The sequence below is a fragment of the Mustela lutreola genome, chromosome 7, assembly GCF_030435805.1.
Source record: "Mustela lutreola isolate mMusLut2 chromosome 7, mMusLut2.pri, whole genome shotgun sequence".
NCBI lineage: Eukaryota > Metazoa > Chordata > Mammalia > Carnivora > Mustelidae > Mustela > Mustela lutreola.
The window spans coordinates 36,765,706-36,783,474 of record NC_081296.1 but is presented as its reverse complement, the minus strand read 5'-3'; the positions used below and the strand labels follow the sequence as shown (position 1 = coordinate 36,783,474).

The following is a 17,769-nucleotide window of genomic DNA, read 5'->3' as shown; positions in this document are numbered from 1 at the left end:
GTTTTGGAAAATTCCCAAGTAAACTGCTAAGTGGAGTCGGAAAGTTAAATCCTTAATTTTCCTCGAGGGCAAGTTTGGAAAGTCGCACTGGTCCAGACGGGAGACAAGGGTTGGCCCATTTCTGCGGGAGTGGGGAACGGAGTTCCTGACCCGAAAGGACTTTGCTGAGCTAGGCGAGGATTCTGGTGGTAGAGCCCAGCAGAGAGGTTCTTCTTGGAAGAACCGACCGTGCATCTGTCGCACACAGGTGCTGAGCCCTGATTCTTTTTAGGTCTTGCCCTCTGCGGTCAAGTTTTATCGATTTAGTGATGAGGATCCCTGAGCCCAAGACTTTTAGGATCTGAGCTGGGATTTGAATCTGGACATCAAGCATTTGTTAAATGAATGAGGGATTTCAGCAATGGAGGAGATGCTCTCCACTACCCTTATTTCTTCACACTCTTCTGCTTCGTTCATTTGTGCTGCCACCGAATCCAGCCACTATCATTCCTTAACCAGCTCTGGTACAGGGCTGCTAATTGGTCTATTATTTATGTTGTAACCAAAGATCGCTTTGAAGGGAACAAAATACTATAAAATATTATTATAACAATACCATTTATTTAAAATATTATAAAACATTATTATAAAAGTATTATTATAAAATAATATCATCATTTTAAACATTACTGCTTAAAGTCCTTCAATTATTTTCCTTAAAGGCCCCAATTCTTGTATGGCCCTGTAGGACCTGCACCTATCCAGCCCTGCTAGTGGCTTTTCAGTTCCTCAAACTTACCTTGTTCCCTCCTACCTGGGAACCTTTGCCCATAAAGTTCCCTCTTCCTGCTATGCTTTTAGCCCATGCCCTCATCAACCCTAGTTAACCCCTACTTATCCTTTTACCCAAGCTCAGATGCCCCACCTTCAGGAGTGGCCTCTCTACTCTATAGGTTAGATCACCTCCGCCCACCACAACAAATGCTTATATTACCTTGTAGTTTTGCTTCATAAGAGGTATTGCAAATTGTAAGTATATACTCGTATTAGTGGTTATCTGTTTATGTCTATCTCTCCCACTAGACTATAAACTCCACAAGGGCAGGAGTAGGGTCTATTTTGCTCACTGTTACATTTCTGGCACTAACATAGTACCAAGAACATGATAGGTAATAAGTAAATATTTACTGTTTACCTCACCCACTTTTCTTACCTTCCTCTTTCCTGTCTAAATTCCAACTTCTCCCAGAAGGCTCATATGGCTGGGGGAGTGGGGATGAGGAGAAGGAGAGGTATTCAAAGGTAGGAGGTATGTGAGATGTGCTGTTTGTAGGATTCTCGTATTTTCCATTTTATTATTCCTTAGTGTATGCTGAAGTTTCCTGTGAAGTGCAGGCTGATTTATCTGATCCAGGGGACCCTAGAGGAGGGGGATGTCCACAGCCAGGCAGAACATTACAGAGAAAACAGCACTCCTTCTTTCCGCTGGGCATCTGAGGTAGAGATTGTGCAAATTGGGAAAGGGGCAGAGGGAAGCACAATCAGGACTGTAGTCCCTTATTCCAGTTGTCTCAACTGGCTGCCCTCCTCCTGGGCTGCTGACTGAGGTCCAGATGTCAGGGCCTATTTCCAGAGGATTTAGCAACATTACTCCCCAAACAAGGCCCAGCCCAACCTTCAGCATGCAGAGCTCCAGGTGATTCTCCCTGGCTTGTGTGTGTGTGACTTGTGAGCAGCTCAGCCTGGAGGAGCAACTGGGATTTTGCGTCTGCAGTACCTAGGCCAGGGAGGATCAGAGGAGCACCGAGCACTGACTGCCTTCCTGCACCTCACACCATCTCATCTCACTCTCCCACACACCTGTCAGGCTGATATTGTTATCTCCATTTTATAGAGGAAGAAACTGACACTGAGGTGGTTAAGGGCCTTGCATGTGACATTTACCATCATCAAGCATCAGTGAGTCCCTACTTAGATCACAGCAATTCTTTGCTACTGACTGAACTACTCAGTAAAACCTGATGTTCTCACAATAGCCTGCGAACTTCTGCCCACTGCCTTTCTTCTCTGACCACCCTACGTGTACCCTGCACCCACACACATGCTCACCCTGCTCCACACACACATTGGCCCCTCTGCTCTTTACTCCAGAATAGGACAGGCACATTCCCAGATGCCCAGGTTCCCATCGTGGAGTCTTTGCTCAAGCTATTTCTTCTGCCAGAACATTCCTCCTCACCTCTAAGTCTGTGCTCAAGCCTTTCCTCCTCAGTGAGAGCAAGACATTTAAAATTCTGCAAACAGCTTCCCACTCCCACCCCCTCTGACTTTCTGTGGCATTTATCTTTCAACATACTAAATGATTTACTTATTTATTTGCCCGTTTTCCCTGCACCAGAATGTAAGCTCCGTAAAGGCAAAGGGATCTTTGTCTCGTTCTCGAATGTCTCGCCAGCCCACGGCATTTTGCCAGTGCTCAGTAAATTTGTGTCCGGTGAAGGAACGAACGAATACTGAGACCCAGGACTGCGGGCGGGAAGTCTCTGGGCTGCTGGAGGCTCCTTCCTCGTGAGAGCTGGAGCCGGGAAAGGTGTTCGGAGTGCGGGGAGTGTTCTCGCAAGGCTCACGAGTCTCCAAGAAGACTCTCGAGGAACTACATTTCCCATGAAGCTCTGGGAGCAGTAGGGCCGCAGGTGCTGACGGGAAGGGCATACGTGCCAGAAGCCTGGGCCGGTACCCCGAGGATGGCGGTTCAGAAAGGTGGGCTGCGGACTGGGGTGCTGACGGGAACGTGGGGGTCGGTTGCGTCGCGGGGATCTTTCCCGACCTGATATGCCAGGTGGGACCTAGGCTTGTGACTCTGCGGAAAGACGGATGGGCTTTGGAGAGAGGAGGGGGCACCTGCGATAGGGATTGAGTCATTATTTCAGAGCTCGCAGGAGGGTCTTGAGGGGAGGAGCCGCGCGCGGGTCACTTCGAAACGGCGTGTCCTGTAATAGGTTCCTCCCGCTCCCTCCCCGTCCCTCCACGCAACTATTTTCCTCACGTCTGCGGAGAAGCCTTACTGTCCGCTTTACAGATGGGAACATCTCACCTGCGGAGAAGGGTCCCAACAACCTACAGACCCCTTATTTGACTTTGTCCCCCAGACAGAACCCTCAGCCCGTGTCTAGTTTTCCCAAGACCGTAGGGTCAGGCCTCAGGAGTGGAGTGGAAGCTGACCCACTGTTTCTGCTCCCCTGTCCCCAGTATTCCCACTTTCCTGTACGGTGCAGCACTATGCCTGGGGGAAGATGGGTTCCAGCAGTGAAGTGGCTCGGCTGCTGGCCAGCAGTGACCCACAGGCCCAGATCTCGGAGGACAAGCCATATGCGGAGGTGAGACCCGGGTTGTATTTCACCTTATATATATATTTTAATTTTATTTATTTATTAGAGAGCGCAGAGTGTGAGAGAGCAGGGGTTGGGAGGGGCAGAAGGAGAGAAGCCTGGCTCCTTGTTGAGTAGGGAGCCCAAGGCAAGACTCCATCCCAGGCAATGACAGAGCCCCTGTATTTCACTTTAACAGCAGGTGAGCCTGCTGTATTTCAGGAACCCTTGTATTTCACTTTAACAGCAGGTGAGACCAAGGGATTTCTCCATTCAGAGGGCCTGGGGTAAATCATGTGGATCAGCTGGGAGAGGGAAGCAGCAAAGAGGGAGGAGGCTATTCTTGGCTCTTCAGATCCCAGAAAGTGATGAATCCAGATGGCAGCCCCAAAAGAAGAGAGTTTTTGTCATCATAGGCTGAGATTTCTGGTACCCTCTCCCCGCCCCCCACCCTAAGAACTCTCAGCACTTACTGAATTTTAATTTAACCCTCTTGGACAATTAAAAGTTTTACTTTGACTAGCTTTTACATTTTAATAGCCCAATATATGTATTTTTCTTGCTCATTTAGGTGCGATAAAGCCAAAGCATAGTAAGGCCTCCACTTTTGAGATTGGAATAAGTGAATGTTGACACTTCCCATAGCCATCTGAGAGAGCTTTTTTTTTTTTTTTTTTTAAAGATTTTTTATTTATTTATTTGACAGAGAGAGATCACAGGTAGGTAGAGAGACTGGCAGAGAGAGAGAGAGAGAGAGAGGGAAGCAGGCTCCCTGCTGAGCAGAGAGCCCGATGCGGGACTCGATCCCAGGACCCTGAGATCATGACCTGAGCCGAAGGCAGCGGCTTAACCCACTGAGCCACCCAGGCGCCCCCTGAGAGAGCTTTTTAGTGACCTTGACAGTGCAGGTGTCATTCTCATTGGACAGATGAGAACATTGAGACCGACTGACTAGAACTAACTAGCCCAGGCCTCCACATCTGGTTGCAGGCAGAGCCTGAACTGGGTCTCTGCACTACTGGTGTCATGGGGTCTGCTGCTTTCTTATATGCCTGTGATGGCATGTGCATTTATACCCAGGCCCGGGAGACTCCACTCAGGATTCAGGTTGGTGGTGCCAGGTTCTTCCTCTTTCCCTTTCAAGTTTCCTGTTTTTCCAGTTGTGGATGGGGTCCCACCCCCGGGGAGATGCCAAGATCCTCGACAATCGCATCTCACAGAAGACCCTAGGCCAGTGGATCTCTGAGAACCAGGACTGCTTGGGCTCAAAGGTCAAGGAGACTTTTAATGGCAAGCTGCCCTTCCTCTTCAAAGTACTCTCGGTTGAAACAGCGCTGTCCATCCAGGCACACCCTAACAAGGTATAGGACCGGAGTGGGGTGCAGAGGTCAAGGTACAGCAGAACTCATGTCAAGGCCCTCCCCCTACTTTTACTGCTGCGTTTTACTCCACCCACGCTGCACTCCAGCCCAAAGCTAAATCCAGGCCTAATGACTCCCAATTTAGCTCTGGAAGGCTGGATGCTGGTGACACAGGTTGGCAGCTAAGTCTGAGTGGACAGCTGACCAGCCCGTGTCAAAGAGCTGCTCCATGCCCTTCCCTGGGTTCCCCTCATGCAACCAGGACTATTCATATCTGCTGTTTTCCCCGCTGGCTCTCTAGGAGAGTTCACCTTCCAGAGCAGGGAAGTCATCCTAGCTGCTGCCTCAGCTCCTAGGCACTTATCTGTCCAAACTTCTCATTTCTAGAGGGCAGAGTAAGACCCAGGAAGACAGGGATATAGCCAGAGTTACACTGCTTGTTCATGTCCGAGCTTGGCTTGGTGTTTGGGCTTCCTGATTTCCAGTCCAGGCCTCTTAAAGTTTCCCCCAGATTTGGCCTGTGTTCCTGCCCTGGTTTGAGTGAACCCTGAGTTTCTACATTATGCCCTGACTGGGCTCATTGCTGAAAGTATGAAGCCAACTGCTGTCTGGCGACTGGGGAGGGTAAGAGAGCAAGGGTCGGGTGGGACTAGTGTCCTGCTAGGTGATGACTGCACCTTGACCATCCTCCTCTTCCCCTGGCCACCCCACAGGAGCTGGCAGAGAAACTGCATCTGCAGGCTCCACAGCACTATCCTGATGCCAACCATAAGCCAGAGATGGCCATTGCCCTCACCTCCTTCCAGGGTTTGTGTGGCTTCCGGCCCATTGAGGAAATTGTGACATTTCTGACAAGTAAGGTTGGGCAAAATGCTAGAACATGCATACTGGGCCTAGGATGCATGGGCAACCCCAGGCAGAGCTGGAACAGTGGCAGAGAACAGAGGCTAAGTGTCACAGGAAGTGAGGGGCTGGTTGGCCCGATGAATTCTTGAGGGGTGGGTCTGTGAGACCAGGCTCAGGTGTGCTTGCTGAGGCTGGCGCTGAGCAGTCGGTTTTCACTTCCGAGTTTGCTTAGCACTGTGTGCCTCCTTGTTGAGGGATGGGATGGGGAGGCCTCCTCAGACTTCCTGCTTCTTCGGGTTCCATCTTGTTGGTCCTGACATGGGCTCTGGCCTGGCCTTCCTACAGAGGTGCCTGAGTTCCAGTTTCTGATTGGAGATAACGCAGCGGCACAGCTGAAGCAGAGCTCAAACAGTGACTCCCAGTCAGCGTCCTCAGCTCTGCAGAGCTGTTTCTCCCACCTGATGAAGAGTGAGAAGAAGGTGGTAGCGGAGCAGCTCAACCTGTTGGTGAAGCGGATCTCCCAGCAAGGTGGGTGTGGTGGTCCTGGGTGCAGTGCCGTGTCCTGCCTGGCCCCAGCGCAGACACTAGTCCATGGAGCTTTGGCTCAAGTAGAACACCAAAATGGGCCTTAGATGACTTAGATGGGCTGTTAGCAATGGGCATTTCTTTCCGTCATTGTGGAGCAGGGCCCTCGGCTGAGTGCTGCTTCCTAACTGGCTCTAGAGGGCTGGAGACAGATGGGCCTGGACGACTGTTAGGAGGTATTACCACCTAGGCATTCTGAGACGTACCTGGGGCCTACAGTTGCTCCCCGTGGCTGGGTTTGTACTTTGGGGCTAGAGAGCAGGAAGGAGACAAGGGATTCCTCATCTCCTTTTCTTGGAAGGCCTGAAGCCCAGAACTTTCAATCAGTAGATCTTTCCTTTTTGTGTGTGCGCGCGCGCACGCGTGTGTGTGTGTGTGTGTGTGTGTATACACATATACATACACACATTTCCTTAAATACCTGCTCTGTGCCCAACCTTGTGCTAACTAAGGAGAGTTCAGGAAATGACTGTGATGGGTGTGGTTGTCACATTTGCATGGGAAATCAACGCAAGCAGTATAAACCAAGGCAGGAAGGGCTCTGGCTGTGAGCTTATGGGGTGTACGTGATGAGGCCCTGTCCCCTTCTCTAGGAGTCCCCGGAGCTCTTCTGGTTCTCTCTCTGCACATTTCGCCTGCTACCTCTGAGCCATAGAGAGCTATTTTATCCAAGCATATCCTTTGTTTTCTTTTGTTTGTTTGTTTGTTTGTTTGTTTCGTTTAGTTTTTGGTGTTGTCTCTGCTTTCATGCCTCCCCTTTGGGGCTTCTTGCACTCTCGACAGAACAGATTACTCTTGCCGGGAGCTCCCAGAACCCCTTGTTTCTAGCACCTGTGGGTCTGTATCATTACAGACACACTTGTGACAGCTGGGGTTTTCTCCAGGCTAGGGACTTGGCTCTTTGGTCTTTGTGTGTTTCCAGTACTTAGCACAGAGGTGGTATTCATGTTTTACTGTGAAGACTCAGAACCACCCTCCAATCCAGACCAGCTGGTTTCTTCATTTTGGCACTGACACATTCAGCTTTCATTTACTCATGCCCTCCCCACTTCTCTGCACACTCAAGAAATTTCAGCTCACCTCCCTGCCCTCCCCTCATTTCCAAAGCCTTCCCCCACTACTCTAGCCCAGGCTGAGGACACATTTTTGGTCCTGGGCATATTCTGCCTCTTGCTTTCTGGGGTGACCAACTATCTTGGTTTGCCTGGGACTTAGTGATTTTCTTTTTTTTTTTTTTTCAATTTATTTAAAAATTATTTTTAATAAACATATAATATATTTTTATCCCCAGGGGTACAGGTCTGAGAATCGCCAGGTTTACACACTTCACAGCACTCACCATAGCACATACCCTCCCCAGGACTTAGTGATTTTCTGAGACACAGTGCTTTCTGGGCTAATAAAGGGAAGGGCCTAGTCTGTCTGGGACAGTTGTTCACCCCATATGGAACTCTTGGGTTATCCCCTAATAGATCAAGTTCTATAGCAGTGGTTCTCAATCAGGGGACACTGGCACTTGTCTAAAGACATATTGTGGGTAGAGGCCAAAGATGCTCTGAAACATCCTACAAAGCAAAGGACAGCCCCCATAACAAAGGATTTTTTTTTTTTTAAAGATGTTATTTGTTTATTTGACAGATAGAGATCACAAGTAGGCAGACAGGCAGAAGCAGGCTCCCCGCTGAGCAGAGAGCCCTATTCGAGGCTCGATCCCAGAACCCTGAGATCATGACCTGAGCCAAAGGCAGAGGCTTAACCCACTGAGCCACCCAAGCGCCCTCTCCACAACAAAGGATTATCTGGCCCCAAACTTTAGCCCTTTCAGTGGCCAGAATAATGCTGGGCATATAGGCAGTCAGAATGGGGAAATAGCATCTGTATGGGCTGGAAGATCAAGGAAGGCGGGCCCCCAAAGGGTAGGGATGTGGCTGGGAGAACACACCCACCTGTTTCTGGATTTCCCTGGGCAGGGACTTCCCCAGGACTTTATGGCCAGGGTGGGGCTGTGAACACCACTGAGAGTTCCTAAGTGGCCTTGGGGTGCTCTGTGACCGTCAGTGGCTGCTGGAAACAATATGGAAGACATCTATGGGGAGCTCTTACTGCAGCTGCACCAGCAGTATCCTGGTGATATTGGATGCTTTGCCATCTACTTCCTGAACCTGCTTACCCTGAAGCCAGGAGAGGCCATGTTTCTGGAGGCTAATGTGCCCCATGCCTACCTGAAAGGAGGTGAGCCACACTTGGTTTTTTTAAAAGATTTTATTTATTTGACAGATCACAAGTAGGCAGAGAGGCAGGTGGGGTTGGGGAGTTGCGGGGAGTGGAGCAGGCTCCCTGCTGAGCAGAGAGCCTGATGCAGGACCCGATCCCAGGACTCTGGGATCATGACCTGAGCTGAAGACAGGGGCTTTAACCCACTGAGCCACCCAGGTGCCCCTAAGATTTCATTTTTAAGTAATCTCTGTACCCAGCGTGGGGCTTGCATTCACAACCTGAAGATCAACAAGAGCCGCATGCTCCACTGACTGAGGTAGCCAGGTGCCCCAAGGTGAGCCATGTTTTAGCAGCAAGCCCTATTATCAAGCCTTGCTTCCTCATTTAGATAAAAGGGGGAGGGGGAGGTCAAAGAGAGACCTTTAAGGTCCCACCAGGTCTGACCTAGGCTTCCTGGGATGGGCTGGGTAGTGGCCAGTAGGGATGAAGAATGCCAGCTTAGTGCTGGACACTGCTTGAGTCTTCACACGGACCTGTGAGGTCACGATACTCTCCTGCTACCCCGTCTGCATGTGTGGGAACAATCTGAACCCAGGCTACATTGGATCAAGGCTGTTGTTCTTTCCCCTGCATCACCTTTGCCTGTCTGTCCTATCTATCCAGAAATTTTTGTGAGAAAATATATTTCCACAGAAAGGTGTCACATTTTGACTATTGGCTATTTATCTACTCACGGATAGGATTCTGTGGTAGAATAGTCTGGGGAAGGTTGGGGCTCCCCCAGGGGCTAACATGACGTGACCTACCACCTGTTCTTGGTATCTTAGCCCATTCTCCTGATGGTGCAGTTCACACATTTTTGCATAACTGCAGGGGGGTTCATGGCCCTCAGGTTGGGAGGCCCAGCCCTGGTGAGCCAAACTCCAAGACATCCTTCATCAGGTTAGCACATGACAACTCTCTGTCCCCAGACTGTGTGGAGTGCATGGCGTGTTCAGACAACACAGTTCGTGCTGGCCTGACACCCAAGTTCATTGATGTGCCAACCCTATGTGAGATGCTCAGCTATATCCCCAGCAAGGACAGGCTCTTTCTTCCAACTCGGAGTCAGGAAGACCCCTACCTCTCTATCTACGACCCCCCTGTGCCAGACTTCACTGTCATGAAAATTGAGGTGAGTGGAGGGTGGTGGTGGCTATGGGGAGTATCTTTCGTATGGCATGAAAAAGCCTGGCAAGGGCCACAGTGCGAAGTACACCTGGGGCAGTGTTCCCTTTTCTTTAAGCACACTTGGATGTTGGGTGTCGGCGGGGGGGGGAGGAGGGGAGCACACATAACAGCCACAGCCACAGGGCCTGCCCAGTCCTCCTTGTACCAGGAACCAGACATGGGCCTCCATGCTGACAAGAGCCTGAACAGTGGGGGAGGTGGTGGCCATGCTCTCCCTCTTGCTGCCCCTGAGATTGTCCTGGGCCTCCCCCTTGCAAGCTGACAGGCACAGGAAACGAGCTGCACCATCCCGTTGTTTCTTCCTGCCCAGGTCCCCGGCTCCGTCACTGAATACAAAGTCTTGGCAGTGGACTCTGCCAGCATCCTACTGGTGGTCCAGGGGAGAGTGACAGCCAGCAGTCCTACAGCCCAGACGCCAATCCCTTTGCAGCGTGGTGGGGTGCTTTTCATTGGGGCCAATGAGAGCGTCTCACTGAAGCTCACTGTGCCCGATGACCTACTGATGTTCCGTGCCTGCTGCCTGCTGTAGAGGCCACAGCCTTCCTGGCACTCCGACAGTTACTCTAAGTCCTGGCCAGCCTCTCCTCAGGCCCAGCTCCAACCCCGTCCCTGCCCTGGACTTGGGTATGCCCTTAAGAGCGGGGGTAGAGTAGTGAGCTTGAAAGTAGTAACTCCAGAGCAAGCCTTGGACAAACCATTCTTCTACTGGGAGGAGGGCCCTGGTGAGGACTCTGACCTGAAACTCCGCTTGTATTCTCACAGTACCCGAGCCAGGCTCTCCTCAAGGCAGGAGGCGGCAGCTCTGTTCACAGCATTAGGCAGCTGGAAAAATCTATAATTTGTTCAGCATCACTCCCAGCAAGAGGGTAGGTAGTTAATTTCTAAGAACAGGGTTCTGGCCCTGGGACTGCCCACTTCCTCAGCTGCAAAGGAGAGGAAAGAGTAGGCCTGTGGACTAATACTATTCATTGTCACCCTCTGGCTCTGTCAAAGCAATTAAAGGATCACTTGTGTTGAGGCTGTAAGAGCAGTCAGCCTTCAGCGTTCCAGTCCTTGAAGTGGGCTGATCGAGCCTTTCCGGGATTGGACGTCCAGTTTTTGCTTTAATTCCTGCTTCCAACAGCTCCCAAGGTGAGTGTGTATGGAGCCCTTTAATAGGAACATATGGGAGGGGCAGCCCGCTTCAGCCTTAGTGGCAGAGCTTGCAGATGACCTCAGGTCCTGAAGACGTGGAAGGTGAATCTAAAGATAGGTAGTGCAAGATTCCTTGTTTTCGCTTGGCCTCAGGAAAGGCATCAGCAGGCTGGCTCAACGCTTTCAGGCTACAGTAGCAAAATGGAACACACACAGACTGTATGCCTGCACAGCCAAAGTAGTGACTGGCCCTCCACAGAGAAAAGTTTATCAGTCACTTCTCTAGAACACGCTCAGTTGCTGTACACTGGGGATTCAGGGACAGGGTGATCCCATTTGTGTTGTGAAGAGAAACCTAGCTAGTTTTTCTAACCTGGCGGGAAGTGTACAGAACAGCATCTCCCCGTGCTTACCCTCTAGACATGGATACGCCTCTGCAGGAGGTGGTGCAGCTGTCTGAGGTCCTGTCACCTCAGACTAAGCAGACCCCCAGGCTGTTCAGGCCTTCCTGCAGAATAAGGGTTCCAATTGGCACAAAAGGATCCTTATGGGTGGTTGCCCATACTAGACCCCCTGCACAAGGGAAATCTAGGCAAGTACATTCAGAAAAGTTCTGGCCAATTTGTTGAGGGTTTTTTTCTGGCCTCCAGATTTTCTTCAGCTAAAAACAAAAGATGACCTCACAAAAGGGTCTGCCAAAAGGAACACCATCTGGAGAGAAGTGCTGTGCAAAGTCCTGCTTCCTCCAATGGTGCTGGTCTGACAATGGTGCCCACCAGGAACAGCAGGGAGAAGGCGGGCTTAGGAAGAATGGCCACAACTGGGGCTGTGAGGGTCATTTCACAATTCAGAGGGCTGTAGTCTAGGCCTTGCTTTAAAATCCTATGGAACACAGACACAGCTCAATTAGCATGATTGTATTTATTCTTAAAAACTTCCAGAGCTGTAGAAGCCTAAGCCAAGAGTTCGTAGAGTACTCTGTAAACACCATAAACATATTCCTCTGTGAGGTTAACTGCAAGTACACCCCTCTCCCCCCAGGACACTGTCACCTGCAGATTACCCAGCTCTCTGAATTAAGGCAGTTTGGCTGTAGGCACCTTGGTGCCTTTACTGGTGACATTTTAGCCTGGGACCTCTGGCCCCAAACAACAGACCATTTCTACCCTGCCTAGCGGCCCTGTTCTGCAACTTTCCCCACAAAGATAATGTCTTCCACATGGAGTCAACCAGTTCTGGAATATCATCCAGGAACAGATTCAAATACATCCATGTTGACTTAAGTAATAACCATCTGGAGGGCCTTGGTCTTGGGGTCCTGCTGCCACCCTCCCCCACAGCTGCTGCTAACTAATTCTGTTCTAACCAACTTCCCCACACAAACGTGGCCCCACTGGGCTTCCTGCCACCACCACCGTCTCTCCATACCGCCCTGCATCTGTGCCCTCTCTTCATGTGCACTCTGGCACCTCCAAAGAAACCATGACAGCCTGAAGACAGTCTCTGTGGAGCTGCCCTTGGCTCCTCCTATCTTCAGATGCCTGCAGGCATGAGCGCCAAGGGCTCAGCACATGAGGCACCTGTGTGGCACTGTAGAGTCCCAGTCCTGAAACTGTCTGCATCCCCAATTCCCCAGACCCCAAAGTGCCTGAAGTGGCCTCCATCCCATTTCCCACCTGCTGTGATGCTACTAGATGAGAAAATGCTAACCACAGCCCTCTGTACCATGTATTCTTCTCAACTTTCTCCCATCCAAGTACTAACCAGGCCCGACCCTGCTTAGCTTCCGAGATCAGACGAGATCAGGCGCGTTCAGGGTGGTATGGCCGTAGACTTCTTCTCAACTTTCTATGATTTGACAGAAGCACCAAGATAGAGGCCAATCAAGCACTGACAGGTTACCCTCATCATCTGACCTCAGCCTTCCAATCACCTCATGGTGGTAGAACAAGAGTCCGTGTCAGCCCTCATTTCTCTAGATGCTGCAGGACATTGAATAAATCACCAGATCAGGCACTTCCTGTGTAGCACCCACACCCCAATCCTGACCACCACGCCCCTTGGGCTGGGAGCCATGTCCACTCTCCTTCAGTTCTCACCACAGCTCTAGATGAGCTGTGCCTCCTCCGCCCCCAAAAAGAACCACTGAAAAATCTAGAGAGGACTGGTAGAGCAAGAGATACCATCTGGGATGGGGGTGTGATCACTGGGGGAGATTATGCCTGTCTCAGCTGTGCTCACACAGGGCTGAGGCTGGGGTGCCCCAGAGGTTTACTGTAAAGCCCAATCCTCCGTATCTAAGGGGAGGCCCTCTGCAATGGCCGATATCTCCTCAAGCAGGGGCCCAGGGAGCCAGCACGCATCCCTCCCCCACATCCTGTGAGCCTCTGCCCACCTCAAAGCCCCACCCAGCCAGGCCAGAAAACTTCTCACCCATTGCTATTCTCAAGTTTCAGAAGCTAAATATGAAGGCACCTGACAGATCCCTGCCACTCCCTCTGCTGGTCACCCACACCTGCAGGCTTCCCAGGGAGCTCCAGTCCTTTCACCCAACCGTGACACTCAAAAGACTGGATGTTGAACTAACGAAGACAGGAGAAGAAAGACAAATAAATAAATATGTACATAGCGGAGCAATTTTTCTCCAACTAGGGGTGGGCTGACCACAGTCATTAAACCCACCCAGACAGTTTAAGCCAGTTGGGGATGGTCCAGGTCCAGGGATTCTGGAAGCCTTGATCCTGCTGTGTCATCAAGCAGCGTGCTGTGTTCCCTGCCAAAGTCAAACAGGTGCAAGGGGAAGAAGGCCAAAGGGCCTTGCTTTATGCTTTCTTGAGGGCCTCATAATGGAGCCAGGAAGACCGAGCATTGTGGAATTTCTTAAAACTGGTCCCAAATAGTTCAGCTATTTTTTTCAAAGGCTCCCAGCTGCAAGCCATAAAGTGCTATTTTCTGCTTCCATACACCACCATCCAACAGCGCCAGGGCACAAAAGCTCTCTCTCTCTCTCTCCACAGAGTAGGACAAATACCAGTCAAGATGTCTGAAAGATTTCCTTAGCCAACTTTGTCACCACAAGAATCAGAATTCCTCTGTTCCTGCCCTTATTAAAGTGGTTTTTCCAAACTCTAACAGCAGAGGAAAACTGCAGAATTCCACCTATCACCCTATGGTCCAGATGGGGGCCTCTGGCCTTAGAAGCACCATAGAAGGCATTAGCTGCAGGTCATTGACCTTCCAAGAGGGTCAGTGCCTCCAGTGTTTCTGGGGATGACCGCACTCCCCACTGCACTCCGTGACCGAAGAAGGGCCCACAGGGCTCTGCAGGGCACGGTGAGCAGGGTCTGTCTTAGGGGGTTATGTCTACTGGAGAGTACAGGAAGGAGAGTCCCCAGGACAGCACCAGCAGCAGGAGCACGTTGAAGAGGCCATAGGCTTGGGAGGAATGAGGTCCAAGTCTTCATCATCTGGAATCTCATCAAGGTGATACCCATCCTGGAGCAGCTGCCGGCTCACATCCTGGTTCACCTGCTAAGAACAGAAGAGGAGAGAACTATAAGCCACACGGCAAAGCAGAAATGACTGCTGCCTTAAAGGCAGACCTACATGCCCTTACCGGAGCTTGCTGTCCATGCTCCACCCTCAGGCCAACTCCATGCATCGCTGGACAACATGGGGAAGTGTCCCCACCCAGCACTGAGGGGCCCCAAGCAGCCTGAGCCAGCACCGTCCTGGCTGCTGTGTCATTAACCCCCAGGGGAGCTGTTCTCACTGAAGAATCCTAAGGCATCTGATGTAAATATCAGATTCCAGTTTATGTTTGAAAGTCAACAGCCTGACCATTCAGAACGACTGGTCCCTGTGAACACTGAGGAATATGGGACAGTGATAGCAGAACAATGGGGGAGAAGATGAGTTACACAGGATAAGGGTGGTGAGCAGCTTCATCCCCACTGCTGGTTAAACGCGTTAGCCTTTATGCCAGCAAAGCTTTGTTCTCTGCAAAATGGAACCTGTCAGCCTTGCTTCACCAGTTCCACTGAGCAGAAGGAAATGGAGATCAGGAATAGTGTAGGACTTTCTCTGGCTCTTGGCTAATTTTTCTTTTCTTAGTTTAGTCTTAGATACCCAGATATTCAAGGAGGATGTAATTTACAAACTGCTTCTATTCTCTTTGGCAAAAACTCGAGGGGTGGCCAAGGGTTTCTAGAACAAGGAAAACACCAGTGGCGTTCAGTCATGTCTCAAGCACTCTGCCTCTATCTAAGGCAGTCAGCTGCACATGCCACACATCTTTCCATCCCTATGTCTCTGGGACCGTCACTCTGGAAATGTGTGCAAAAGGCCAGCCCACTGGTATCTCAGTCTGAATTCCCACTGAGGGAACAACTGAAGGAACACAAGTTGTTTGGCCTGAAGAAAAGCTTGGTGGATGGCCGCCATGGGAGGGATAGGAATGTTGATCACAAATAAAAGGCAATCAAAGGAAGGGACACTGGAATTACTGGGTGATACTGGAGGGCAGGCTTAGGACCACTGACTCTATCCTCTAGGAGACACTTCAAATTAATAAGAATTCTTAAAGAGCTACCTGAAGAAGGAATTTGTGTGTGTTTGTGTCTGTGTGTTGGAGGGAAAGCAGGCAGCAAGGCTTCCTGGAGAGAATTAAGTACTCAGTTACAAGAAGCATTCAAGCAAGCAGAGGCTGGTAAACACTTAGGTGGGATTTCTCACAAGGATTCCTTTTCTAAATGGTTGCCTGGGCTAGAAGACTTGTGAGGTCCTTTGAGCCCTAAAGATCTATGGTCTCTTGGATTTTCAACAACTTTCCTCAGACACCTATACCTCGGCTGGGGGAGTAAGGCAGAAGAGAAGATTGGAGAACAGACCGGAAGTCTGGCACAGTGCTGTGCACACAGCAGGCACAAGACAAGCATTTGGCAGTGGCGGTGACGCTGCCTGCAGCCTGGCCCCGTGCAGAAAGGCGCTCTGGACTTGCCTCTGCAGAGGAATACCCGGAGGAATATCTGGATTCCAGCTCCCCATCACTAGGAGAAGAGGAAAACAGTCAGTTCAGGGGGATGCCTGTGGAGCTCAGCTGAAAATAACGAGGTGGAGAGCATGCAAGGGGGTCCTGAGGACTTGTGAAACAAAGACCATCACAGAACTCAAGCCCAGAATCCGTCCTGAGTACCACAGGCTCTTTCCATTGGCTCCAGCAGGGACAGGGTCACTGTCACAAACAATGAAGCTGTAAAAGGGGAGGATGATTCCCCCACACAAGGTTAGTGCTCCAAATCGAAGGGCAGCATGAGCACCTGAGCCCTCTAACCCAGCTATCCTGGGTAGGGATAAGGCCCTGAAGAAGACTGCTCTGGAACATGCATGAAGGGTCTTGGGCGAGATCTGCAATTTTACCCAAGTCACTCCCCAAGGGATATTTTCAAGGAGACCACTCACCTGTCAGAGTCGAGGGACACCAGGTTTTCATCTGGATTCTGACTAAGGGCAGTATAGCCCTTGTTAAACTTCACTGACCTGAGGGTAGACAGGGAAGAGACCAAGCATAGATGAAGCAACAGTTCACAGAGAAAGCCAAAGTCCTTGCCCTTATGGAAAAAGGACTGACTGTAGTACGCCTGTCTGGCCTTCCTGTCACACAGCCACTGCAGCCTGCCCTGTATCCGGCGGCAGCGGCTGGGAATATGCACTTCCCCACACCACTCCCCCTACTGCTCCTGAGGAAAGGCACACCTACTCCTCCCAGTAGAAGGAAAACTCCCCCACTTCAGCTTAGTTTAACACAGAACAGAAAAACTGCAAGTCCTGGGGGCAAATCTCTTCTCGAGTTTGAGCTCTTACCTAGAAGAGGCTCTGGGAAAGGTCTCGCTCAGCCCTCAGACTTTACCATTCTGTTGAAAAAGAAATACAGCACTGGCTGTTCCCACACTGCTTTCTAATTTCACTCCTAGCGAACCCAGCCACTGTGCTGCTCCCAGACAATGATCCTATGCACTAACAAAACTGTTATTCCAAAGCCCTTTTCTTGACATCCTTACATCCTTAAAGGGAAAAAAACGGTCATTTCTCTTCCCATTTTAAAATAGTGAAAAAGACGGGTTGGCGTCAGGTGAATCACTAGCTCGGTCTTAAAACGGGAGAATTGTCTCCCAGCCTGAGGACCAAGGCCTTTTCTGGAAACTGCTTGCACAGAGGAGGTGGCGCCTGCTGAGACCTTTTCGCTGAAGAGTCGGGGCGGTTCGCCGAGGCCCCCAGCATGCCTTTTCTTCGAAGAACAGCCTTGGCCAGATCCCGATGCTTCTCTGGAAGTCAAAGGGCCCGGGTCAGGGGGGGGCTCTTCCCCACTCCGCCGTGTCTCCCAAAATGCCAGGAGCCCGCTTTCTCCGAAGAGATTTTCGGGGACGGGACGGGCTGCAGCTTCCCCCTCCGGGGTCGCCCTGGCGGGACTCCACAGCCTGCCCGGGGAACCAGGTAGCCCGCCCAGGCAGAGACACCCCCCACCGGGCCGCACTCACGCAGCTTGGCCTGAATGGAAGGCGCACGCGTCACCATGTACGGCCCCCTCTTCTCCACAACCGCCGGGAGCCGCTCCCCCAGTCGGGGGACTCCACTGCCGCTTCGCCCGAAAGGCAGCCCCGTAGCTCCCGCTGCGCAGTCCAGGGTCCCGGCGGGGCGCGGTCCCGGGGTAGACATCCATACCCCGGGCCCGCTGGGATCCGCGGTCGCCATGCCCTGGCCACGGCCCGCCGCGACGCAGAACCCCGCCTCTTGGCTTACGAGTCGTGGGCAGGGAGGGAGGCGGTCTTTTCTGATAAAGATGGCGGCGCGCAGGCGTGGGCCGTGTCCGCCTAAGCTTTCCCGGCCTGCCTGCAGAGGGGAAGGCACAATTGTTCCGCACTCCCGGGGGCGGGGCACTTTCAGTTCCGGCTTTTGAGAGACGCTGCGGTAGTTGCAGTCGGCCGGAACCTGGGCATGTCGAAGGCAGTTTGGTGTCCAGTGGAAAGAAAATATCGATATTTATGCAGGGC

The 17,769-nt window shown here is 51.3% G+C and overlaps 2 protein-coding genes across 4 annotated transcripts; one reads left to right on the top strand and one right to left on the bottom strand.

The window, feature by feature from the left end:
- Positions 1-2,596: 2,596 nt before the first annotated feature.
- Positions 2,597-10,611, top strand: MPI (mannose phosphate isomerase). Its single transcript, XM_059180357.1, has 8 exons — positions 2,597-2,739; positions 3,229-3,356; positions 4,508-4,708; positions 5,422-5,563; positions 5,900-6,082; positions 8,198-8,371; positions 9,328-9,530; positions 9,897-10,611. Exons 1-8 carry the CDS (start codon positions 2,724-2,726, stop codon positions 10,113-10,115), a joined length of 1,266 nt encoding a protein of 421 aa, XP_059036340.1. The 5' UTR covers positions 2,597-2,723; the 3' UTR covers positions 10,116-10,611.
- A 2,713-nt stretch (positions 10,612-13,324) lies between these two features.
- Positions 13,325-17,538, bottom strand: FAM219B (family with sequence similarity 219 member B). Of its 3 annotated transcripts, none has more exons than XM_059180359.1 (5): positions 17,257-17,535; positions 16,956-17,043; positions 16,181-16,258; positions 15,720-15,768; positions 13,325-14,248 (listed from the first exon to the last, which is right to left on the bottom strand). In XM_059180359.1, the coding sequence occupies exons 1-5, from the start codon at positions 17,468-17,470 to the stop codon at positions 14,084-14,086; spliced, it is 594 nt and encodes a 197-aa protein (XP_059036342.1). In that variant the 5' UTR covers positions 17,471-17,535; the 3' UTR covers positions 13,325-14,083. The 3 variants fall into 3 exon arrangements, with proteins under 3 accessions (XP_059036342.1, XP_059036341.1, XP_059036343.1); XM_059180358.1 differs by having other exon boundaries at positions 13,325-14,251; positions 17,257-17,534; XM_059180360.1 differs by having other exon boundaries at positions 14,113-14,251; positions 15,610-15,768; positions 17,257-17,538.
- Positions 17,539-17,769: the final 231 nt, after the last annotated feature.

Coding starts and splice junctions, on each gene's coding strand:
- MPI (XM_059180357.1), top strand. Junction 4,709..5,421: donor TCCAGGCACACCCTAACAAG/GTATAGGACCGG, acceptor GCCACCCCACAG/GAGCTGGCAGAGAAACTGCA. Junction 5,564..5,899: donor AATTGTGACATTTCTGACAA/GTAAGGTTGGGC, acceptor GCCTTCCTACAG/AGGTGCCTGAGTTCCAGTTT.
- FAM219B (XM_059180358.1), bottom strand. CDS start 17,470: ATGGCGACCGCGGATCCCAGCGGGCCCGGGGTATGGATGTCTACCCCG. Junction 17,044..17,256: donor TTCCATTCAGGCCAAGCTGC/GTGAGTGCGGCC, acceptor TTTGACTTCCAG/AGAAGCATCGGGATCTGGCC. Junction 15,769..16,180: donor GTGTCCCTCGACTCTGACAG/GTGAGTGGTCTC, acceptor CTCTTCTCCTAG/TGATGGGGAGCTGGAATCCA.